Source organism: Notolepis coatsorum (genome assembly GCF_963971535.1).
Source record: "Notolepis coatsorum genome assembly, chromosome: 8".
Taxonomy (NCBI): domain Eukaryota; kingdom Metazoa; phylum Chordata; class Actinopteri; order Aulopiformes; family Paralepididae; genus Notolepis; species Notolepis coatsorum.
Genome location: NC_140172.1, coordinates 55,952,895 through 55,980,131, shown reverse-complemented (window position 1 = coordinate 55,980,131; position 27,237 = coordinate 55,952,895). Strand labels below are relative to the sequence as shown.

Genomic DNA, 27,237 nt, shown 5'->3' with positions numbered 1-27,237 from the left:
CGCTGTGCAGGTGAAAAGATGTGACTGCTGCTTCCTCGAGTACCGGAGAGGACACGTGATGTAAGGCTTAGTCCACATTGCAGCCGGCTTGTGGGAGGCATGGCCTAACAGCGTTCGAGACAGGGCAGGGTAGAATTGGACGATACGAAATTGGGATGGGAGAAAAATAGAAAATGGGAGAAAAACTAAAGATTTAAAAAAATATTTATCTTCGGTGACGGCAGAAAAACTTTTGACCTCCATACCACAATGCAACACAGGACGGTAATGGCTAGAAGGCATCCACATTACAGCTGGCTGTGTTGCATTGCAGATCCTCACATGACCCACCTGATGTAACAGCAGCTTAATGGAACTCTGCACATTGAGAAAAGCCTCTTCAAACATTCAGGAAGTAAGGACAGGAAGTTAGCATCACAGAAGATAGCTAGTTAGCCAACTAGGCCTACATCTACTATAGATCTGAACAACGAACTAACAGACACAAGTAGCATCACAGTAGCTACCATAATAATCTTAAAAAAAGGTGAATTGATCCTTTCATTGCCACCCCATCCTCCCCCCCCCCCCCCCCCCCCACACACACACACACTATATCCTAGCTTTGTGAACATTGACATTGAGCTGGTCTGTGGATGCTGTGAGATCAAAAGCAACCTTTTTAAATCTCCTGAATCTGTGGACATGTTTCATGCCACTAAGCCAGTAGACGTGTCCAGTCTAACGTGTAGCCTATGTAGTGGAAAATGGTCATATATATGGTAGTATTTATATTGATAGTATATTTTATGGCATCAAATGACTGTTCATTTATTGACTTTGATTGTTAAATGAAACAATATTATGTGAAATGTATATGTTCTTAAAACATATATTCTCACACATTTATTTTGAAGGATAAACGTGCGGAAGCCTTCTTTTTTCATTATAAAATAAATTTCACCAGCGGATCAGAGCTCTCTCACTAACAGTTTCCACTTTCATGGAGAGGGCAAGTTTTATTGAGACTTTTTCAGATGCATTTTGTATATGTTTATAGAAGGTGTAAAGACGTGCAAGAAGGACTACCGCCTTCTCCAGAGTAGGACAAGATACTAATAGGTACTAATTTCCTCTCTGTGCATTAGAACGCCATCTGGTTGCAAGCTAGCATAGCTTAGCACAAATTAATGGTAGTCACCTGGTGCAACGTGGTGTTTATATGGTGACTGAAACGTGAAATGGGGCAATTAAGAAACAAATGGGATGTAAAATGACAAAATTCAAGCCCCAGCAGGAGGCCTTTCTGTGTGGTGTGTGGAGTTTGCATGTTCTATCTGTGTTTGTGTGGGCTTCCACAGAGTCCTCCCTAAGACATGCATGCTAGGTATATCCTGCTGCTGCCCTTGACCAAACTACTGGCATTACAACTGGAGTTGGTCCCCGGGCACCGCACCATGTGGCTGAGAATGAATTAGGAATAAAGGTTCAACTTATAGTCAGTTTGTGAGTTGTGAAATGTCCTCAACGGGCAACTAAAGGAACGCACACACCAAGTGCATGAGATATGTTTGGCCTAAGCTGTCCACCATTGGTTCACTAAGAAAATTATCATGCTCCTGAGATGTGGTTTTGAGATAGGCACGTTGCACAGCCTTCTGATGTAACACTTCAGAAATATAACACTTAGGCGGCTGATTGGCGCAGTGGGCAAGGCGCTCGCCTCTAACGCAGGAGACGCTGGGTTTGAGCCCAGCTCTCGGCGTTGCTACCGGCTGGCCGGTCGTTCATACTAACACAATTGGCAAGTGTTAGAGGGTGGGAAAGCCGGTGGGTGGGGATTTGACGTTGTGGACAGCGACTCCTACAGGTCGGTTTGGTGACGCCGGTGCGACGGAAGCAGGAAGTAGCGGGGGCAGCGTGAGCCTCCCACGCGTTACTCCTCGCCACTGAGAGTTCGAGCTGCTGCGGTGAAAAGATGCGACAGGCTGCCTCCTCGTGTACCGGAGGGGACACGTGATGCAAGGCTTCTGTCCTCACTACAACCGACCTGTGGGAGGCATAGTCTAGCAATGTTCAAGACAGGGGAGGGAAGAATTTGATATACGAAATTGGGATGGGAGAAAAATAGAAAATGGGGAGAAAAAGTGGATAAAAAAAAATATATATATATATAACACTTAGGCTTACCTGTCCTTGCTTATAACCATTTCTTCTTCTGAATAATGATACATGTTGCCTGATGTGATTATGTGTAAAGGTTTTCATGTCACTGCAATTTTGTGGTCCATTCATTTCTGCATTGAGCCTCTTGGTGTGCAGACCTTTACAACACTGCCCTCCAGAGGCTCTTAAGAATCCTGCAAGTATGCGGTGCAGGCATGACTGCAATGCATACCTCCTCTTGTACCATTCCATAAATAATATCCCCCCCCCCCCCCCTGTTGTTCCCCTTTAAAATTCGCAAAAAGTTTATTTTGAAGATACATGGATTTTCACTGGACAGCAGATCTTCATGGAAAGTCAGAGACAGCTACTGTACCAAAGAGTATCGCAGCTTGGCCAGGTTGATGAGCTCCTGGTCTGCCGGAGAGCACATGTTGAGGCCGATGGGGAGCATCTTTTTCAGGGCAGCCACAATAAGTGAGGTCTGCACGGAATAACGGTCTCCCCGTCTCTTCTTCTTGGTGCGCTCAGCGTCTGAGCCACCACCCTGAGGAGGGGATAATGGACCAAGAAGGCATTACGTGGTTTCTAAGGCAACACATAATGCGAGGTGCAGTGCCACGATTAACAATGAACACATTGCAGGCCTAATTGTACAATGAGTAGTTTCAGTCAAGCATTCGGATTGGTCAAAGACGGGTTACAGCCGTGCTGATAATGGGGGACATTCATAATGCAAAGCGTTGCATGGCTAGCAAGGCAGTCAAAAACATAGCTACAAGTTTAGATGTTAACATAGAAATCTAGCCATGGATTAACAACTTTTAGACACATGTCATCTCTGGAGATGTCCATCATTGTTCTGTTGCTTGGTAACAAACTTTCTGATCTTTCTGTGATCGTCAAGAATCCCAATGTAGCATTAGCTACAACTGGGCAGGTTCCCTAGATTGATGTATCTGCTGACATGCTTTACAGTGCAACCAAACACATGGTAGAGACAGATTTAGCTTTTAACAATGAAGCAGCTGGTCTAGTGAATGTATTCAGGTGATCACAGTACGGAATGATCCTAAAGTTTGTTGCCAAGCAGTAGAAGGATGCAGGCTGTCTTCAGTGATGATATAACTCTTTCCTGTCTATGTTTAGCCTACATCTCATGAATTTGTCCTTGCATAATAGCAGCTTGATACAGGAATCATATTTCCCATGGTTTGATGTGGTTCTTAAAGGGGAACGCACTCAAATTAGAAATAAAAATATGTTATTGCCATTGCTCATTGCTTTGTATCAACTTAAAGCTGCACTATGGAAGATTGTCACCTTGTGGCCGTGAGAGGTAACTGCATATTGTTTAAACATGGTGGGTAAGAGAAAACAAAATACATGTCTTAAACTCTGTGGCGGCCAAACACGTAATATTACGCGTTTCACCGCCAACGCTTGAGCACCAAAACTGTAATACGTTTTTAGATCCTTTGATATTTTCCCTTTGATCCCCGTTCTAAACGTTCATCGAGATCACTCTAGGTGTCCCTGGCTCGTTTGTCTACGTTGGAATTGCAATGCCGATCGAATCTCACCAGGTGGCAGTATCGCCTACCTTTTGAACTCTGATAGAAAGGGATCAGTAGAGACAATGTCTGAACGGGACTATCAAGACTCGCTCTGAGGGGGAGGAGCTCTTGCAGAGCAATCGCTAGGAGATCTGCTCGCCTCAACCTATAGCTTCCCGTAAACACGAGTAATTACATATAAACTAGTAATCGCGATCGCCGATGGGATCATTGGAATTATTCTGGAGTACCTTCTGGCTAAGGTAAGGACCCCCTATGTCTATTTTACCGAACCTGAAACATGTTTCTGTAATGATCACAGTGTCTTATTTTACTGGACCTAAACCAAGCTTATTATAACAATTGCATTTTCGGGGTAAGACTACCCCCCCCCCCCCCCCCCTTGATTATTTTGTGAAAGCACATGTGTACATGGTATATACCTTTGATTTGGGAGTATTTGGGGTTTCAGGGGATCAACCAGAACGATTTGGGGTTATTGCATATAACGCATCTTATCTCGCGATCTATGGAAAAAGACTGGATTATTTTTTAAATGGATGATGTTTAGCGTGTAATAAACTACAAACTACAGTGTGTAGAAACAAACTCTTTTTTTTAACATGTTGGACTAGAAATAGTGTCTGTCAAATGAACCATACTATTGTCTCCATAGCTATAATATACAATATACAATAGCTCCGCAAAGATCGTGAAATATCGTGAAAATGGTCAAGAAAAGCTGGCGCTAGACAGTGCAGATGGGGAAAGCTTGTGGCCGTCAAAGAGTTAAGCAAGGTTACTTTGGGCATTGTTTTGATTTGTGTCATTCGCATTTTATGCTCTAGAAATGAGGCCGTAGCATCGACACTGGTACCCGACCAAAAGAGCTTGAATTGGGAATTTCCTGTTTAACTCAGTTTAACTCTGCTCAACTCCATGATTTAGCTTGTTTCCTGTTCAGTTTAACTCACTCTGCTCAACTCCATGATTTAGCTTGTTTCCTGTTCAGTTTAACTCACTCTGCTCAACTCCGTGATTTAGCTTGTTTCCTGTTCAGTTTAACTCGCTCAACTCCATGATTTAGCTTGTTTCCTGTTCAGTTTAACTCACTCTGCTCAACTCTGTGATTTAGCTTGTTTCCTGTTCAGTTTAACTCGCTCAACTCCATGATTTAGCTTGTTTCCTGTTCAGTTTAACTCGCTCAACTCCATGATTTAGCTTGTTTCCTGTTCAGTTTAACTCGCTCAACTCCATGATTTAGCTTGTTTCCTGTTCAGTTTAACTCACTCTGCTCAACTCCATGATTTAGCTTGTTTCCTGTTCAGTTTAACTCGCTCAACTCCATGATTTAGCTTGTTTCCTGTTCAGTTTAACTCACTCTGCTCAACTCCATGATTTAGCTTGTTTCCTGGTGTTCCGTTTAACTCGCTCAACTCCATGATTTAGCTTGTTTCCTGGTGTTCAGTTTAACTCGCTCAACTCTGTGATGTAGCTTGTTTCCTGGTGTTCAGTTTAACTCACTCAACTCTGTGATGTAGCTTGTTTCCTGCTAAAGAAGTTTTTCATGAAAAGGTTCCCTAGTGCAGGCTTAAGCAGGCGCTTGAGCAAATATAGGCAACATCATACCACAGAAGAAACGTTGCATTGTGGGGCAGACTGGAGGCTTGAAAAGCCTGAATGATATCACAACAACTTTATGAATGTCCGCCATTCCCATAAAGCAGGGCTAGCTGCACTTTATGACAAACGGAACCAGTTACCGATGTGTCTTGCTTTCCTCCGTCTCTCCACTGTAAAGAGAACATTTCCGACAGAAGACTATACATGCACTTCTAACCTTTGTCTAAAATCCATAATACCATAGAGGGTGTTGTTTACTGTGATTATGTGTAGCCACATTATTGTCGTCTATAATCGCAGTAAACAACACCATTTTGGTTATTATTGCAATATTCAACAGCATACAAAATCAATTGAACGGACAAAATCAAACCCTCATCAAACAAAAACGTTTACCATAAATATTCACTAGGAAACACTACAGCACAAATGCAACCTCCTCTATATTCCACTTAATGCAAATTACATTGCATCAGGAATTTCTGCAACATACCTCTCCAGCTGACTGTTTTGTAAAAAAAAATTAAAAACAGGAAACAAAAAATAAGTTTGGAAGAAAAAAACAGCCATCAACATGCTCAATATTTCCTGGATATGATTCCACCACGAACCTCGGAGAGCATTCCAACATTGGTTACATTCAGGTTTTTTTCCCTTAATAAAATCTTCCTTTTCAATAAGCCTGTGCCTTTTGATTAAAGGTTAAAACACCACACTTAACAAGTCTTCACACTAAACAGCAGTAGTATTATGACTTGTGTATTAGGAAATTCTTACCCCTCATCCTGGATCCCACTGAACAACTTATAATACATTACAGGAAGATCTTAGTATTTTAAATTCAAGTTGGTTACTTCCACGGCAATGGAACAACTCTATTTGTCCTTCATTTCCCTAAAATGGTTCATGAGCAGCGTTCCTGATTGAGACCTACAAAGGCTCAATGATGCAATGATGCAATGATGCAAATAGCACTAAAATGCAATGAGACAAGCGTCTGGGGAATCAAAAGAACCAACTCAAATTCAAAATGTCACAGCAGATGTTTAGCTATTAATGTGGGTGTAAACGGAAAGGATGCACTTGACGCTTCATTGCCCACTGTCCTGTGGTGCACAAGAGATAGTGTTGCTGTGGTTAAAATCCCCACCTCTGGAATCACAAGTACCACTGCTGGCCTGGGATCAGATCCCACCAGAACAGTCTCTGCTGTGGCACCTCTAATCTAGTTCCCCTCTCAGCCCAGATACTGGCCCACATTTTTTTTTTTAAATAAAAATAGAATAGCTAACTACTCTATCACCTTTTGACCTCAAATACTGGCCAATACCTAAAGCTGCAATAGACATTTTCTGACCACTAGAGGGGAGCAAGGAGCCATAAAGTAAATGTAAATGTGAATAAAGTACTCCTTTTTCTCCCAAAACAAAATACTTGTCAAATAGTGATGGTTGTAAATACATCACATATACAGGTATACATAGCACTTCCTTGCTTGTTGTAACTAAGATTTGCGGGGGAAAATATTGTTTTTGTGCATGGATGACTAGATTTAAACTACAATACATGCAACGTTCTCTTGGGCATTTAGTTAAAAAAGGTGACAACGGCCAATAGCAAACATTAAATACTTAACCTAAAAACACAATACTGTTCTGATGCACAATACTGATTAAGAGATCCACTGAAAAAAAAATCTGTTTAGCAAGTACAAGACTGCTTTTATAACATATGGTAGAGGGTGGTTTTGTCAATAATGAAAGAAAAGAATAACAAAAGACTGGCTGCTGGTGGCGCAGCTTTGATTGAGTAGGACACCATGACTCAATGAGACCTTCTGATAGCAGCGTTGATTGAGTAGGACACCATGACTCAATGAGACCTTCTGATAGCAGCGTTGTTTGAGTAGGACACCACGACTCAATGAGACCTTCTGATAGCAGCGTTGATTGAGTAGGACACCATGACTTAGTGAGACCTTCTGATAACAGGGTTGATTGAGTAAGACACCATGACTCAGTGAGACCTTCTGATGGGAAGTGGTCATAAAAAGCTTTGAAAAATGCGGTCAGAAAATAATTATTGCAACTTTAACTACCCTGTCTCCTTCAAAACAAAAACAAAACAAAAATAAATCAAAATGATTGATCCCGCTGCCCTCAGGGGAGGAGTGGTTCCAGTGAAAATGTCAGGGTATAAGTGGGGAAAGTGGGAAATGGGTTTTTGGAGTGAATCTGTATGGGAGGAAACCAGTGACATTGCAGAGATACATCAAGGTGAAAACACATAGCATTCAATCCACTCTGCATTCAATAGAAATTAAATGGTTGAAGCTTTAGAGTGAATGAAGGCAGACAGTAGCAACACATCATGAAAAATGTAAATGTTACATGAAACTCCATGGAAAACACACGTTATATATCTTTAAACGGATACTTTACACATTTTAAATGTTACTCTCTTATAATTATATGCTTATTCTTCACCAAATACTTTGTGGAAAAAAAACGTTTCCACATCTCGTCATTCACTATCATTGATGTGGCTTGTTAGGGGTCCTTTTTAGCTCACTGGTAGCCGTGACCCTTGTTCTAAATGAAGAACAATGCTAAAAAGTGTCTGGTGAAGAAAAATAAACTAAAATTTTAAATGTTCCAAGTTATCCTTTTAAAGCTGCACTTGTAACTTTGGCACAGTGCCGGCACCCTTTGGCCATGAGATGCAAAAGCAATTCCATGAAAAAGTTACATAGCGCAGGTTTAAGTATCACTAAACAACAGAAAGAAACCACACCATTTTAAAGCAGTAGTTAGTGTCTGTAGGACAGACCATCCAGTCCTGTTGCTGTCTGTTGTCTCCTCTCCCAGGTCTCCTTACTGCATAATGATGTCATAGCAACAAATCTACTTTATAATTCATGTTATTCCTCTGGTCTTAGACAGTCCAAACATATGAGTGAACATCAACAATTCTCTCCCAAATCCAAAAACTAGAGTGCTGAAACTTGTGTGATGTCATCAAGTTTAAAGGCTGCAGCTGCTTCATAGGCACAGATTGTATAGATGACATTGAGAGCTCCCAGGGGAATGTTCCGAGTTCATAGGTACATTTTCTGTTTCAGAACTGAGAACACTCCGATAGAATAAATCTCATCTGGATAAAAAAAGAAAACAAATGTTATGTGGGTCCATAACATCTCCCATTCATTGTCAATGAAGCAGCTCCAGATGTTATACCTGATGACATCACAAGATTGATTCTTACTTCTCTGGTTTCTGGCTTTGCAAGAAAGTAGCTCATGTTCACACATATTGAACTATCCAAGGTCATGGAGATACGATATTGCCATTCTTAATTTGAGTGGTGTAGCCCTTTAAGAGTATAGTATTATTTGCATGTACAACTGGTTCAGAGTCAATTCACTTTAAATTAAATCCATACAAAATGCAAATTGAAACTACAATTCCTTTATGCATTGATAGACTTTTCATTCTAAATGCTATTTCATCGAATGATTATAAGAACATGTCAATAGCAAACTAGTTCGCGAATTGACTCTGAGGCGGTGCAGTCTGAGTGTACAGGTTTGTTGTGTGTGTGCGTGTGTGTGTGTGTGTGTGTGTGTGTGTGTGTGTGTGTGTGTGTGTGTGTGTGTGTGTGTGTGTGTGTGTGTGTGTGTGTGTGTGTGTGTGTGTGTGTGTGTGTGTGTGTGTGTGTGTGAGTCATACTGTGTGAGTCATACTGTACAGCTGTAAGAGGTTGGCTGTGGGAAAGGAGAGGACATCCCTGCAGAACAGGAGAGGATACAAAGCCACTTAGTACAAAGCGCTGAGGGAGATGTTCTGTTTGCATGGATGTGGGAGTGAGAACAGTGTGCTCTATGTTTTAATACACAGGGACACAGGTTCAGCCCCGTTACCTAAAGGGTTAACCTGAACCTTTTGATCCGCTCCGCTTTCAAGGGTTGAATTCAGAATTGTGGACTCTTAGCTCCATTTCCTTCTCATCAATGATGTTGTATTCCCATTATTTATGTCAAACAGGTATTTAATTTTAAGTCTTTTGCAGCCGTTAAAAGATCTTCATGTAATCTGTAACAAGACACTTCTGAGGACAGTATTTTTGTGCTTTGTGAAAATACCAAGTGGTGTATATGTAAGGGCCCACTCCTCATTATCCCACGTATAAGATATTTTCAATAGAAAACATAATTCTGGAAGCCAAAATACATATATTGTATATATCAGCTTTAATTAGTTAATAATTTGTGGTCAAGTCTCTCGCAACCAGTAACTTTTATAGTCCCTCTACCAAACCCTGAAGTCAGAAGCCCAACTTGTTTAGACTAAACGAATATTCAGGACCAACCACTGTATTTAATTCAACGTGTTGTTAGAAGGGAAAGTCATAATAAGGGGGCATTCGCCTTATTCACTTTGCCACCATATTGGTCAAGTCTGATGTAAAAGGATGTGGAAGTGCCCGTTCACTTCAATGTTAAAACTTGGGAAAGTCAAAATACCAGTCGGAATACACTGTTATAGTCAATAACAGTTAGAATACAATGTTATAGTCAAAACAACAGTCAGAATACACCGTTATAGTCAAACAAACAGTCAGAATACACTGTTATAGTCAAAACAAAAGTCAGAATACACCCTTATAGTCAAAAGCATCATAGTTTCACCATCATAGTTTTAATATTTTGAAATACATGGAAGCAAATTAGTCATCAGCTCATTGAAATGTGTCCATAGCAATCTACAAAAATAAAGATGGCGGCAAGGTGAATAAGGCAAATAGCATACGTTATATCTCACCAGCAATCAAATGAATGACTAGAGGCTGAGAAATCCTCTGCATACGGTTTATAGCCTGTAGTTCACTAAAAGCAAACTTACATTATGAATAGCATGATATTATAAATAGGATTACATGATATGGATATGATGGATTATGAATACATTGTGAATATTATTGCATGATTCTGGCTTGCAAGGCTAGCAATCATTTGCATTGTTTTCAAAACACGCCGCCCTTGTTGCAATATTATAACTAGCTAACAAATGGAACACAGTCACCAAGTCACTAAACATTTTTACTGCCACCCAGAGGAACTGCAAGAAACAGCAGTAATTCATTAAGCAATGAATGGACCTCATTCTCAAACATACTTACGAGAAAGTTACCATGAAATGTCTTTGTAACTCAATTTAAGAACTTTTTTGGCATTCTTGAACGGCTTCTTTTTGTAAATTTGTTCGTAGGATTTACAAACTAGAAAAGGCAGTCGTACGTCGGACAGACCGGTGTGCGCCCGTGTTTTTAACGGCTTCATTTGGGAGAAGTCCTTGGGGATTGTGTTCACTTCGATTCTATAGACATCCTCGGAATTAAATAATTATAATGATAATAAATACGACAATATTTGTATCATTAACAATTATGTTTTACATTTATATGTAAACTCAATGACTCAATGAATGGAACACACTGATAACCAGTATGAATGCCAGAGTAAACTCCAGACAGGGTCAGCTGCTTCAACAGTTCAGTTCAGTTCAGTGTGTTATGAAAGGTATGTTTAGAGGAAAAGTGGGTGTAAGGTTTTTCAGGGAGTGATGAAACATATTGGGCTAATGAGAGGGGACCTGCTTTAGTGAAGGTTAGTCACCTGGTTAGAGTTAGAGGGGTGCGGGGCATGGTGCGAGGTGGACCATGGGGCAGAGTAGCAGGTATAAACAATGAGCACAAGGAGGAAGACAAACACCAACACCCCCCACTAGAGGCCAAATGCTGCATTACAAATGCTAGAGATCAATCAACCTTCAACAAAAACAAAAGAAAAAGAAAAGGAAGACACTGAAGGAGGACTCTACAATCCACTAAGATCAAACTCAACAGCAGGATGATGGCACTGCGCTTTTCTTTTAACCACCACATCGGTGTTAAAGCCCAGTGCCATGAGCCCCAATCTACAGCAAGAGTACTTTCATCAAGCGCCTAGAGACTCCCCGCCACACACACTGGCAGGACTGGGGGCGAAGCCCCGCAGCCAGGCCCGCCCCTTTTGTCCAGTGATGGTGTATGGGAATGGTTGTTTCACTAAATAACTTCGGGTTTGGACCTACTGTATGTGGATGACATGTTGCTGTATCTCTAGTGACTTCCTTCCAGCTTGTTATCTTGTTTTTTTATGCTCTACAGTGATTGATAGATGAGTCTCTGTCTCTACTGTGATTAATGGATGAGTTTCTGTCTCTACTGTGATTAATGGATGAGTTTCTGTCTCTGCAATGATTAATGGATGAGTTTCTGTCTCTACTGTGATTAATGGATGAGTTTCTGGCTGTACAGTTATTAATGGATGAGTTTCTGTCTCTACTGTGATTAATGGATGAGTTTCTGTCTCTACTGTGATTAATGGATGAGTTTCTGTCTCTGCAGTGATTGATAGATGAGTTTCTGTCTCTAGAGTGATTAATGGATGCGTTTCTGGCTGTACAGTTATTAATGGATGAGTTTCTGCCTCTACAGTGATTAATGGATGAGTTTCTGTCTCTACTCTGGTTAATAAGATGAGTTTCTGTCTCTACACTGATGGATGAGTTTCTGTCATTTCTGGCATCTTGTTGGTTTGCTGGAATATGTATCACTATAGTAACTATAGTCACACCAGGATTTCTCTGTTGTGGGTTCCCTATATATATAAGGGCTGTCAAAATTAATGCTTTAACTTTTGAGATTAATTGAAATTATTTAAAGCATTAAAATAAATTAATCTAGATTAATCTATGGAGTGAAAAATCTTCAACATTCTGAACTTTCAGCAGTATATTTGCTTGTTCGGATATAAGAAAGAGGTCTAGCTGAGTCAATGTTGATGGTTTTGTTGAACATTATTTCACATGAGAGAAACTGTATTCAAAGAAAGCTATTAGCAGTCTTTGAATCTAAATATACTTTCTTTGTGCTGATTTTACATTAATTCCTTGATTTTACATATCTGTTACAAGCTTCGGTCTTAAATCGAAAAATGCTATTTTTAATCTAGATTAATCTATTAATTACAGAAAATTGTGAGATTAATTAGTTAATTTTTTTTAACAGTGCTCATGAACTGGGTACAGGTGGAACCACTATTGAGTTAACGGATCTATTTATATGATAATGTGTAAGATTATTAATTTCATATACACAATACATTCCTAAGTATGGTTGTTTTTGTCCTCCATAGTTATATACTGTGCTTTCATCCTGAGTCTCTTTTTTTATTGCCTGCCTGCACTACCTGTTATATTTCAACTCTAGATACATCTAATCTAATCCAGCTGTATATATGGTGTGTATACATGTGTGTGTATGTGTCTGTGTGTGTGTGTGTGTGTGTGTGTGTGTGTGTGTGTGTGTGTGTGTGTGTGTGTGTGTGTGTGTGTGTGTGTGTGTGTGTGTGTGTGTGTGTGTGTGTGTGCCAGTGTGTGCCAGTGTGTGGGAGAGGTTGATGAAAAGCCCCTCAAGTGAGGTGCCATGCGATCAGCACAGTGGTCGTGCAGAAATAGAGTCTAACCTCGGAGTCCCCGCCCTGGGAACCACAGCGCCAACGCAACAGAAGAGGACAAGGGGACAGTCAGAGAGAGAACATCATTAACACTCAGCTGTGTGCCAGGTGTGTACATACTTATGTACTTAATAATAATAATAATAATAATAATAATAATAATAATAATAATAATAATAATAATAATAATAATAATAATAATAATAATAATAATAAATTTAATTTATATAGCACACTTTAAACTCAGTGAGATCTCAAGGTGCTTCACAGTAGAAGGAGAATAACATTTAAATGAAATAAAAGGTTTAAAACATGAAAACATTCAAATGAATAAAATAAAAACATAATAAAAAAAAGGTTTAAAACATAAAAACATTTTAAATGAATAAAATAAAATAAAAAACCTAAAACATAGGAGCAGATTCAAACAGGCCTAAGTGGAAGGCAGAGTAAAATAAATGGGTTTTAAGGCTGGCCTTGAAGGCAGCAAGGGAGTCTGAGGCCTTGATGGATCCTGGCAGCTGATTCCACAGGCGGAAAAAGCACGGTGCCACATGGTTGACAGCCTAGTGCATGGGATGGCGAGGAGGTTTTGGCTGCCAGACCTGAGTGACCTGGATGCAGGTTGAGGGGAGAGGAGGTCCTGGAAGTAGGTTGGGCCGGAGTGATTTATGGCCTTGTAGACCAGCAGGAGAACCTTAATTAATGCTTTGTTTCAGATGCACATTATCTGTACATAATTCAGTACACATTGCTCTTTAGCACTGTTACCTATGTGATTGTCAGTAGCCATCTGGGTTTTTGTTGATTAAATGTATAGTTGTGCTTTTTGGAACCCTAGCCTCATTACTTACCAATGCTGTTGTTGATCGGAAGAGTCATTTCTCAGCACCATCCAAGCTGTTCCTCACACTAGCTCCGGATAGTAAGCCACAAATAAAATGCAAAGTCAACTGAGCTCCTCAGCTCAGAGCTCCTGTCTGTACAAGCTGACTGAGGCGACTGAAAGTCACTCCACAGTGCGCACAAAGACGATTTCATTGTGCTTCAGCTTGTACAGATAGAAGCTTGACCCCATTGACTTTGCATTGTGTTTGTGGCTAACTACGTTATGTGTTGTGCTGAGAAAGGACTCTACCAATCAACACCATCATTGTACGTAAATAAGTAAGAAATAGGGCTGGGGTTAAAAAAAAAATCTGAACTATTCATTCAAATATAAATGTGATACATGACTTGTTCATTATGCACATAGCTATTTACATCAGACATGTGCAAATATGTGAATAGATCATCTTAAAGAGGCAGTGGTTCTCAACTGGTGCCTTGAAAGTGAAGGACCACAATGGAAACAAGCCTATGGCTTTATTGTGTTTATTGGAATCCTATTGGTAAATGGAGAAATGTATACCTGTTCATAATTGTGATCAAATGTATATGTGTGATTTTCCATTCTAAATCAATAAACTATTCAATCAATCAATCAAAAGTCAGTTCAAGTGTCTTGAGATTTCACTGTTACAACACTATTACCAATACCAACTAATACAACACTATTCACTAATAAATACAACACTATTCAACACAAATACAACAATATTACCAACAAACACAACACTGCTCACTAACAAATACAACACTATTCACCAACAAATACAACACTATTAGCAACAAATACAACACTATTAGCAACAAATACAACACTATTCACTAACAAATACAACACTATTAGCAACAAATACAACACTATTAGCAACAAATACAACACTGCTCACTAACAAATACAACACTATTAATAATAATAATAAATAATGACTTGGATTTATATAGCGCTCTTCACTGACCCAGAGCGCTTCACAGAGTCCATTATTCGTTCATACACAGTAATACCGGTGGTGGTAAGCTACAATTGCAGCCAGAGCTGCCCTGAGGCAGACTCACGGAAGCGTGGCGAATAATCAACGCCTACGGCCCCTCCGACCACCACCAACATTCATTCACATGCATACACGAGGCAAGTAGGTTAAGTGTCTTGCCCAAGGACACAACGGCAGTGGGATGGACATGGGCTTGAGCGGGATTCGAACCACCAACCCTTGGATCATTGGACAACCCTGCTCTACCCCTGAGCCACACCGCCCCACACCAACAAAGTATATTCACCAACAAATACAACAATATTGCCAAGAAATATAACACTATTACCAGCCAATACAACATTATTCACTAACAAATACAACACTATTCCCAACAAATACAACACTATTCACTAACAAATACAACACTATTCACTAACAAATACAACACTATTCACTAACAAATACAACAGTATTCCCAACAAATACAACACTATTCCCACAAATACAATACTATTCACTAACAAATACAACACTATTCACTAACAAATACAACACTATTCACTAACAAATACAACACTATTCACTAACAAATACAACACTATTCACTAACAAATACAACAGTATTCCCAACAAATACAACACTATTCCCACAAATACAATACTATTCCAGACAAATACAATACTGTTCCCGATCAAAGTTAATACATTTTGCTCCCCTATTTTTGTCATCTCTTCTACACTTTTATATGACATCACAATCAAAATGATTAGGTTTGCCTTGGAATCGCTCTACTTGTTGTATAAGTGAACCACAGCGTGGTTTTAGTTGAGAACCGCTGCTCCAGGGTGTTGTTTATATCTTTTTTTACAATTTATTTTTATTATTTTTTTTTATCTTTTTTACCCTCCTTTTTTCCTCAGATTTTCTCCCATCCCAATGTTAGTCGTTATGCCAATTCCCAATCCCCTTCCTGGTCGCTGCGCACTTACCCCCCACAGTCGGTCTGGGAGAGTGGAGGCTATCACGTGCTTCCTCCGACACACGTCTAGCCAATCAACCGCTTCTTTTCACCTGGCAGCGCGGACTCTCACTGAGAGGGTGTAACGTGTGGAAGGATCACACTACCCCCCTTAGATCCTATCCGCGCTGAGCAGGCGCCCCGACCGAACTGTAGGAGTCGCTGTTTACAACGACCCGGACCCACCCCGCCAGCTTTTCCCACCCTCTAATACTGCCAATTGTATTAGTGTGAACGGCCAGCCAAGCTGGTGACAACGCCGGAGCTGTGAGCTGGATTCGAACAGGCGAATCCAGCGTCTCCGGCGTTTGGTGACGAACGCAATCTCCGCTACGCCACCTGACCGTTTTTTTTTTTTTACAATTCTATAGATACGATTCTTAGGGTCTCTCTATACTTGCTTATAAATACGTGTTTGTGTGTGCAAGAGGGTGGAGCCGCATATCCTGAGTTTTTTTGGAGTATATTTTGTGTACTTCATCAGAAATGAACGAAGTGTGGGAACTGTGGATGTGACCTGCTAAACGCTAAAACTGCTCCGAGACGTTTTTCTGCTGTAATCTCAACCAGCCTGATCTCGCTTAAAATATGTAAATAAAGTACTTACAGTATCAACCACAGGAAAAAGGTATATAATGCAAATGCACGTTATGTTATAGCCATACATAATATATTTATGTTTATAAAACAACTAAAAACAGCGCAAAACAGCATGACTAGGAGTTTAACTAACAATACTTGTGGTGGGGGTTGATTGTACTGACCCCCCACCACAAACATTATTAGTTTGACTCCTGGAGTCCTGGTTGCGCTGTTAAAAATAAAAAATAAAATAAAATAAAGTCTTCTCGCAGATACCAAACATAAACAATATGTAAATATATTACATATGGCTATAACATAATGTACATTAAGTACTTTGTTTCCTGAAGTTGAGATTTATTTACGTTTTCTGATGAGACCGTGTTGCCTCAACATAACCTCAAGTGTCGCCATGTTTTATGTTTACGTTGAATATCTCGATAGTGGATAGTTCACAGGAAGACATTCTTATATATATATACTTCTGTGTCGGCCAGGGATGATTTGGTCCTGATCTGTCCCCTATTGGATATACTTTTCAACCCTCCAGGTACACAGGCAAGTATGGGAACAATGCCCTGTCTACTCATACACACGGTTAAAAGCAAGTATATTGAGACCCTCAATGATCTCAATATGAGGAGAATCTCATCTACTCAACCAGACAGACAAGCTACCCATAATATGTATATTATATCTTACCACTCTGGTGCAGTGTTGCTTAAGGTTACAATCTGTAATGTTGTAAAACAGCAACTTCTAGGCCAAAGTGTGTCTCTCTTGTTATTGCGCTTTGTTTCATTTGATGGTTTTGTCTGATGTGTGCCTGCCAAGAGAGGTCTGGAGAAATTCACAGTATAATATGTTACTACGCTCCAACAAACCAACAAACATCAGACCAAAACAAAAAAGTAAACAAAGTGCAGTACCATGCGGGGGCTCTTTTGCCTGGAGGTCGCTGTTTGATGGCATTTCAGATCCTACCTTTAAAGTAAAGAGGTTATTATCAAAGTTAAGACTAAAACCAAGTACAGTATGTGAAAACTGAAATAAGAATAAAGACAATCATAAAACCCTCCTGGGACACTTACTGCTGTAATGCTGGTGCCTTACTTCATAATCTTAACCGTTGTTTTGGAAATTGTACAGCATGCATACTGTATATCCTGTCATCGTTATAATATATATGATTGTCTAGGTGAGGACTAATGAGCCAGACTGCGTTACTGAAAGTCGCAACCACATCTTTAACTCACTACTCATTTGATTTCAATAATAACAATACTGTAGATGTTAATCTAGAACACACCTGCTTATGTCCTCGAGGTCGGCATTGAAATACTACTCATCACTTCTACTGGACTTAGTTGTCATGAAGATATACCAATAAACATACATTAGAACACAAGATGATTAAAAAAAGAGAAGAAATGAAATACTGAAAGAGAATTCAAATATTACACAGTTCAGTCTACAGCTGTGAACATGAACATTATACGTGTAATTTCTAGCTTGAGGAGACAATGAGTCTTCTTTATGAATGTAGAGGTCTCGCACGGAATGTTTGTGTAGTTTTCTTTCTTCCAGCATGGCTGCCTGTAACCATTGGTAACCACTTTCAAAAGAAAATGCTTAATTTCTCTGCAGTGGTAGAGTAGGTAAAACACTGTAAAAGCAAGATTTTAATGTTCCACTGTGACTTTGTTTACAAGATTCAGTAACAAGACACAGATCCATTACCTGTAAATTTCTGTTGATATATTTCAATACATAGCAACTGTTGTTTTGCACAAGCAACCATTGTCTCTTCCAAGATGGAGGAAAAACTAGGCCTTCTAAACATTCTGCGAAAGGCCTCTATTGACTGAACGTAGAACATTGAAACAAAATATTGGAAATATCAGAATTATTTTATCAGATAGAATTGCGATTTCAGATTCATACCAAGATCTTCCATTTCAAGATGTGAACATATAGATTCCACTGCAACCAGTGTACCTGGCGAAGATGCTGGGCAAGCACCTTTCTGTCTTGGCTTGCATAGGGTTATTACTAAAGGTACAATACTGTGAGACCAATACTAATATCACATAAATAAATCATCTGATTTGTTGAATTTATTTATTTAGCTTGTTTGTGAAATGTGCACTTTGGTTTGCACTTCCAGGCCACTGTAGTTAAGTGACCAATATACTGTACATTACACTCAATATGGTTAGCTAAAGGAAGTAAGGAAGGAGCATTTGGGATGCAAAGAGTAGAACCACAGACACAATATGACATCATCCAGTGGCTTTACATTCCAGGGCTGGTTTCAATTCACTCTCGATTATCCTATTTCACTGTTAGGACATTATGTAAACAGACCACATATTGCTGTCATGTGTGAGGGGTGAAAGCCACTCACTCTCAACAACAAGCACAATATTGAAATGACCTTTCTACATCTGCCACATTACAAACATGTGTATTAACCTCTTAACAAGCACCCAGAAAAGTGGCCATTTTGCTTTACTTGAACTTGAGGACTGCATACTTTTTTTTGCAAAGCTTAGCTTTATACTTTATACTTATAGCACATGCATGAGCCTGGTCTCTTTTGAAAGATAACATTCTGAAGTTACTAAAAAAGGTAATTCACTTTTAGTGCTAATGAAATAGAGTAACAGAGGTCTGAACTTGAGTTGAACTTGCTAAAAAATAGGTATAAGCTGGAAAACACAGTGGATCCATAGCCTGAAGTCTTATGTAGTACAGGTCCAAATTTTATAAAAATCCGTTCAGAAATGGGTCTTTGAGAGAGATCCGGGTAAACCAAATAAAAAAGGCTCCCCAAAATCACATCCTACATATTATTATAATTTTTTTTAATCCTCTTTTTCTCCGCCTGATTTTCTGTGCTTTTCCTCCCATCCCAATTTAGTCGTTATGCCAATTCCCCCCTCCCCTACCTGGTCGTTGTGCGCACGTGCCCCCTACTGGTCGGTCAAGGGAGCCCTGAGGTCTACCACATGCTTCCTCCGACACATGCGGAGACAGCCAGCGGGTCTCTTTTCACCTGACAGCGCGGACTCTCATTGGTGAAGTGTAACGCGTGAGAGGTCACACTGCCTTCACCACTTCCTGTCTTTTGCTGTGCAGGCGCCCTGACCTGACCTGTAGGAGTCGCTGTCCACAACGCCAGATTACCACCCCATCGACTTCCCTCCCGCTAACTCAGCCAAACGAGTTAGTATGACGGCTGGCCCAAGCCGGAGGCAATGCTGACACCCGGATTCGAGACCGGAGTCTCTCGCATTGGTGACGAGCGCAATCTCCGCTGCGCCACCCAGCCGCCCTTAAATCACATCCTACATTTGAAGGATTATCTTCTAGCTTTAGGAGAGTTATGTATGTTAACACATGTTGACTGAATTGTCCTGGACCACAGAATTAACATGCTTAAAATGGTGGCATTATCATAACTGTCTATACTAGGGGTGGGAATCACCAGAGGCCTCACGATACGATACTATCACGATACTTGAGTCATGATACGATAGTATTGCGATACTAAATATATTGCGATATGCTGAGTATTGCGATATTAATATTGCGATATATTGCGATTTATTACCTTTTTTCAACTGCAAAGTAAAACTTTGTCAACATGTTTTATCTAATAAAATAAAGTTCAGTCTGTTCATCTCACTTCAATCATTTTTATTGCAGAACATGGTATTTTCTCAAGCAGACAGATGTAAACACTGTAATCTGTGTTGCATGTACCTGACAAACTGAACTGTTTGTATTACAGTCATATTCCAACTTAACTGAATGCACACATGTGCGTGTGTGTGGACTACTGTACTATTACAGGTATTGAAATGAACAATGCAACTTCCTTATGCAAAAAAAAAATATATATAATTTTTTTTTAATAAATAATTAAATATCGATACTTGGCGTCCCTGTATCGATACAGTATCGCCACGCAAAGTATCGCGATACTACTACATATCGATATTTCCCCCCACCCCTAGTCTATACTGTAGTTGAGAAGATAAGTGTGGAGAGTGACACCTAACTTCTATGAAATTAAACTATTCCTTTATTCCTTTATTATTTTGCTGTTATTCTGATAAGCAATATGTGGCATGTGACACTGCAGCAGTCTGGATCTGTCCAGTCTTACCTTGCTCATCTTGCTCTTGCTGTCCGCGGTGAGGAATGACATGTTATTGATCTCATTCATCACAACAAAGTTCTGCTCCTCCCGCTTGAAGTTCTGCAAGATTAAAAAATTAAAATAAAACACAGACATCAAAGAGGAGAAGAATTTAATATTTGTTTACGTTTATCAACTTAAGCTACAGTCACTAGCACAGTCACACTCTTCTGAATTGGTAATCAATGCAACGCTGCTGTCACTCCTGGACCAAACCTAGAGCTACAGAGAAGGAAAATGGACATGTCCTGTTAATATTTGTTCAGAAAGTGTCTTAGTAGTAGGGCGGTTAGGTGGCCGAGCGGAGATTGCGTTCGTCACCAGCCCCGGAGCTGAGCTGGATTTGCCTGTTCGAATCCAGCTCACAGCTCCGGGGTTGTCACCAGCTTGGCTGGCCGTCTGCACTGATACAATTGGCTGTATCAGAGGGTGGGAGAAGCTGGCGGGGTGGGTCCGGGTCGTTGTAAACAGCGACTCCTACAGTTCGGTCGGGGCGCCTGCTAAGCGCGGATTGGACGTGAGGGGGATAGTGTGGTCCTCCCACACGCTACGCCCTCTCAATGAGAATCCGCGCTGCCAGGTGAAAAGAAGCGGTGATTGGCTGGACGTGTGTCGGAGGAAGCACGTGGTAGCCTCCACTCTCCCAGATGATCTGACTGTGGGGGGTAAGTGCGCAGCGACCAGGAAGGGACTGGGAATTGGCATACGACTAACATTGGGATGGGAGAAAATCGGAGGAAAATGGAGGGGGAAAAAGACCAAAAAAAAAAAAAAAAGGTGTCTTAGTGCTACTGTAGATGGGCATCTAATTTTTATTTGATTGTATTTTGGATCTTTTTTATGCATTCAGATAGTACACTAAAAGTGTGTTACATTTAAAACTTTTACATATTAAGTGTTACCATTGCTTATCAAAATAGTACACTTTTAATAAGTTTACTAAAGTACAACTTAAATTTGGTAAACATCTTAGTGGTTATTTTTTCGATTGTATTTAGAATACTTACAGCATATTAACGACTATCGTACCAAACATGTGCTTTTAATTAGTACATGGAAGCACATACTGTAATAAGTACCAAAAATACATTGCAAATACAGTATACAGTACTCTCAGAAAAGTACATGTGTATAAATATACCTTTAACACACTTAATGTACAAAATAATATACTTTCAATGAGCAAAGATATACAATAATTTTACTTTGGGTGACATAACATGTTGAGATCGATGGGAATGAAAGACAATAGACAAGACTGCGACGAGTCCATTCCTATTCTCTATTTGGATTGATTTTATGTGTGACCGGGTCGGATCCACAGAAGTTCTGCTGAAGGCATTACAGCGCAAAGGAAGCCTTTCCAAAAAAAACGTGCTTCATCAACAAAAATAACTCCATGTTCACGGTTAACAAGGGGCTGTTCACCCTCTCCTCATCAAATCCCATGAACAAACCCTGCAATAGGAAGTGACAGGGTTTATAGGAAATGTGGTCTTGTCATGAGGATTAGGCAACCCACCTACTCACAGGTTTAGTTACAGGTCAGAACATTATTTTGTTATAATAAAGCTCAGGAAGCTGAAGATGGTAAAACAAAAACACAAAAATCCCATTCACACTAACTCTGTAATGATGCATGTTACTTATCAAGTCATAATATAAGTATTATGCTATAATGTATGTATTGTAGTGGGTTCTATAGACATAATTCACCATTGTATTGTTTTGATGTGTTGATGGGGCACTGTCACTTTAAGGAGTTTGGTTTTGGGGTTGGGCTGGGAGAAGACGCCCTGGTGGGATTTCATTGCTAAAATGTTTGGTTACTACGAGCTGTCAGAGGCTAGCACGGCATAGTTCTGACAGCTGTCACTTGTGCTATAAATGAAATAAATGGCTTTGTGTTGTCGCAAGATAGAAATTGTGCGTTTCTCCTTTCCGACAATTTCTACAGTAGGCCTATACTGTATACTATATCATTCAGATTATTTTAAGTTAATTTAGTGGAAGGTAGAACACAGGGTTTGCATAATGCATTTGTTTGGTGGTTTGCTTAGATCATTCCTTCTCTTGCGTTTCCGGTCAAATCTGACCGAGTGACTTCGTTTTGTAATCATACATATTGTGTTTTTCATCCAATTGCCTCAAGACCTTATGTTATCCTCCACACTAGGCCTCTGAACATATACAATTGATGATCACTTGCATTGAATTTTTAGTGATTTATTCAACGGTGACACACCTATGATGTTTTCGGTCAGAATTGACCGCCATAGGAAATGAATGGGTATGAGTATATTATGTTCATCCTGCAGATGGAAAACATCTCCTCTCTCTCTCTCTCTCTCTCTCTCTCTCTCTCTCTCTCTCTCTCTCTCTCTCTCTCTCTCTCTCTCTCTCTCTCTCTCTCTCTCTCTCTCTCTCTCTCTCTCTCTCTCTCTCTCTCTCTCTCTCTCTCTCTCTCTCTCTCACACACTCACACACACACACACACACACACACACACACACACACACACACGTACATTTCTTGTGCTTATGTCCCCCCACACCTTCCAGACAAAACTTTTTTTACGACTGATCTCAAAATGAGATTCGATTAAAATGTATTGTTATTATACAGCACAAGTACAATACACCATCCAACCAGAGTGGATAAATAAATGCTCCATAAATAAATAAATAAATGCATGGAGAAATGGCTTAGTGAGGCAGCGCGAGCACACACACACACATACTGTATACGTGCAAAATGAATAGTTCCAGCAAAGTAGGCTTCTATTATTCTAATGACTTGTTTTATTAGGTATTATAGTAGTAAGTCCTACTGTATAACATGACATATTAGCATGGCATCTCATTTAGTAATGTCAATACGACTATGCGATTGGCTCTTGACAAGCGTCGTTCAGTATTGACATAACTAAATGAGATGTGTGTAATGCTCACGATGCCTCATTGAGTCAGGACTATAGATGCAAATGTAATTATTAATGATACAAATATTGTTGTATTAATTATCATTATAATTATTTAATTCCACGGATGTATGTAGTATTGGCAATCCCCAATGACTTGTCCCGGAGAAAGCTGTTGGAAACACGGGCGCACACCAGTCTGTTCGACTTACGACTCCCTTTTCGAGTTCGTAAATCCTACATAAATCCTACAAAGAATTTACAATACGAAGCCGTTCGAGAATGCCGAATAAGTACGTAAATCAAGTTACGAAGTAATTCCTTGGTAACTTTTACGTATGTCCGTTCGAGAATGAGGACCATGGTTAATAAACATTAGAATGGTTTACACTCAAATTAGATGATTCTGTGCTGTAGACGTGCCTGTGAAAAGTTAGAACATTCGTATATTCAGAAAGCTTGGCTCTTGAAGGGAGAACCCAATCACCGCCTCCATGTGATCATAGTCACTGTTAACCACACGACATGCGTCCACTGTGAAGCCCTGCCAGCGTACTCACGTGAGATTTGGACCAGAAGATGAAGACCTCTCCAATCATTCGGAACAGCTCTTCTGCATCTGGGTCTGGGCAGGTCAGCCATCTTGCCCTGTGGCAGGAGGACAAGTCCCATCAGGCCTTGGATTCAATAAACAACTTGTCGGGCAAACAAGCAGGGATCACTCCAGACATTTGTCTAAAATCCTTTCGATGAGATGAGATAAGATATTCCTTTATTGATCCCCTTGGGGAAATTCATCATAGCAGCATGGGGGGGGGGGGGGGGTGTACAGGTATTGGCAGGGTAATAGTAGAAAGACATACATTTAGGCAATAAAGTTAGATCTGAAAAAGATACAGAAAAAGGGGAGGTTGGCTTTGTTTCTATATAGAAAGCCAATCTTTTGTTGCAATTTGCTAGTAAGGTGGTACCTACAGTATGTGGTATTTAAATGTGAATTTGTCATCAAGCCAGATTCCCAGATAGCGGATAGCTTTCTACTGAACACAAAAAGATGAAATTGGTATCGATCTTCTTATCTGACTCTGGAGAAGACGGTAAGCGCATTTCCCATAATGTTGCTGTGTTTAAATGTGAATAAAACAAAATTCATGATCTTCTCAAGATCCAAATACATAGACTATGATAACCTACATATTTATATTCACATTTAAATACCACATTGGTAACCTTACTAGCAAATTGCGACACAAGATTGGCTTTCTATATAGAAACAAAGCCAACGTCCCCTTTTTCTGTATAAAAAGTATTGTTGAATCAAGTTTCTTGGTAATTCTGAACTATCACGATGTAATGTACAGGCTGCTGTCACCACACTCTTTCCACTCTGCCCTGAGGTTTATTACCGGTGATAGCTACAGTTCAGGTTTGCTTTTATTTGTCACGTATAAAGTACATGTACTGTACATGACAGTGAAATGCTTGGTTCTGTATGAGCCCCTGATAATGTGCTTCATACAGTAATTTTTTTTAAGTAAGTACCGTAAAAGAGGAATAAAGTCCCAACACTACAAATATACAATACAAACTAAAGTACAACCTAAGTACAATGAAGTAAAAATCCAGACAATGAGGTACAAAACTGTAGACAATTAGGTACAAAAATGCAGACAATGAGGTACACAAATGCAAACGTTGCATGACATTATAACACTCACCACTATATTTTGTATGACAATGTCAGTTGGTCTTCACTAACTGACAGACGTCATTGGTATCTGTACATTTATAAAGCTCTACTATCCTACAGTATATCTCATCTATGTTGCACTGGAATACTGGTCCACACTCCAGTGTCTGGTTCTTCACCGCCTTATGCTAGGACTTCTAATATGGATCAATAAGGTGCTCTTCTAATATGGACCGATATGGTGATCTTCTAATATGGACCGATATGGTGATCTTCTAATATGGACCGATATGGTGATCTTCTAATATGGACCGATATGGTGATCTTCTAATATGGACCGATATGGTGATCTAGCCCTAACCCTAAAAAGATGGTCCCGGGCGGCTACGTGGCGTAGTGGGCAAGGCGCTCGCCACGAAATGCTGGAGACGCTGGGCTCGTCAGTTCGAGCCCAGCGCTCCACATTTGCTTTCAGTTTAGCTGGTCGTCCGTACTAATACACATTGGCCGTATTAGGGGGTGGGAAACTGATGGGTGGGGATCGGGCGTTGTGGACAGCGACTCCTACAGGTCGGTTGGTGCGCCTGCGCAGTAGAATCAGGAAGTGTCGGGGGCAGCGTGAGCCTCCCACGCGTTACTCCTCGCCACTGAGAGATCGAGCTGCGCAGGTGAAAAGATGCGACTGCTGTTACCTCAAGTACCGGAGGGGACTTGTGCTATGTATGACTTAGTCCACATTGCAGCCGGCTTGTGGGAGGCAAGAAACAGCGTCCGTGACAGGGGAGGGTTGAATTGGATGATACGAAATTGGGATGGGAGAAAATATAGAAAAAGTGGATAAAAAAAAAAAGATGGTCCCATGACCCATGGTGTCCATCTACCTGTTGTTGTCCACGTAGCGGATGAGCAGCGGGTAGAGGGCGTACAGGTCCCTGCAGAGCACAGCGAACTCGTCCCGTATGGTCCCGTCCTCCTCGTCTTCAGACTTCCCCTCCATGCGGAGGTGGTCCTCCTCGGCCACCACTTTCCCCGTCCTCTTCTTCAGCTTCTCCATGGTTGGGATGAAATGGGACTTGAGCATCTCCGGCTTCGCCCGGCTTACAATAGGCTGGGAGAACACTGGGAGGAAGAGGAAGATCAATGTCACACGTCATCTGAGGAAGAACGATGTCACACATCATCTGAGGAAGAACAATGTCACACATCATCTGAGGAAGAACGATGTCACACATCATCTGAGGAAGAACAATGTCACACATCATCTGAGGAAGAACGATGTCACACATCATCTGAGGAAGAACAATGTCACACATCATCTGAGGAAGAACAATGTCACACATCATCTGGACAGTATACTGGGATTTCCAATCCCATTCTTTCCCCAGTCACATGTAAACCCATACAAAAAGAACTCTAGTAAAACTGAATCCTTGTCTCGTGAGCCTCTCAGCCAGGGTGTGTGTGTGTGTGTGTGTGTGTGTGCGCGTGCGTGCGTGCGTGCGTGCGTGCGTGCGTGCGTGCGTGCGTGCGTGTGTGGCAGCTGTGGTCTACTTCACCTAAGGTTAGCTGCCACACATTGGTGGGGGAGAAGACGAGTTACAATGTGAAGCTCTTTGTGTTACACTTACACTTATCCACTTAAGGGTTTTAGCTGTGGGTATGTGCAGGGAACACTCATCAAAACTCCTTAAATTTGATTGATTGATTGAAAACTTTATTAACAGATTGCAGAATGGGTACAACAGCATGGCTCAATACAAACAATTGTTAAGGGGATGCAGACCAGAAAAATACTTTCGTCTCGTTTACATCAAGGTCCCCCATTTTCAATTAATAAAGACATTTATTTATTTACTTTACACTGTATACACTTTATATATATATATATATATTTATTCAAATTATTAATCCTTCACTGCACTGTCTTTGTCCTGTGTCTGTTGTTGCTTTGTTATGTGGAAAAAATATCTACTGTATGTAAAAATGGATATACTGTAATTGCCGTAACAATTACCAATGTGTTTACACATATGGCTCATTAAAGGAATCTGAATCTGACATACAGTACATGACATACA

At 40.4% G+C, this 27,237-nt stretch overlaps 1 protein-coding gene across 1 annotated transcript in view; it reads right to left on the bottom strand.

The window, feature by feature from the left end:
- LOC311233659 (ryanodine receptor 1-like) overlaps window positions 1-27,237 on the bottom strand; it is a gene marked incomplete at both ends in the record, with an annotated part of 453,326 nt that overhangs the window by 92,173 nt on the left and 333,916 nt on the right. The window contains 5 exons of the mRNA XM_084320641.1: window positions 2,522-2,692; window positions 12,892-12,906; window positions 20,517-20,609; window positions 24,030-24,117; window positions 26,041-26,278. Coding sequence (XP_084176767.1) covers window positions 2,522-2,692; window positions 12,892-12,906; window positions 20,517-20,609; window positions 24,030-24,117; window positions 26,041-26,278 — 605 coding nt within the window. The remainder of the gene's footprint in view (window positions 1-2,521; window positions 2,693-12,891; window positions 12,907-20,516; window positions 20,610-24,029; window positions 24,118-26,040; window positions 26,279-27,237) is intronic.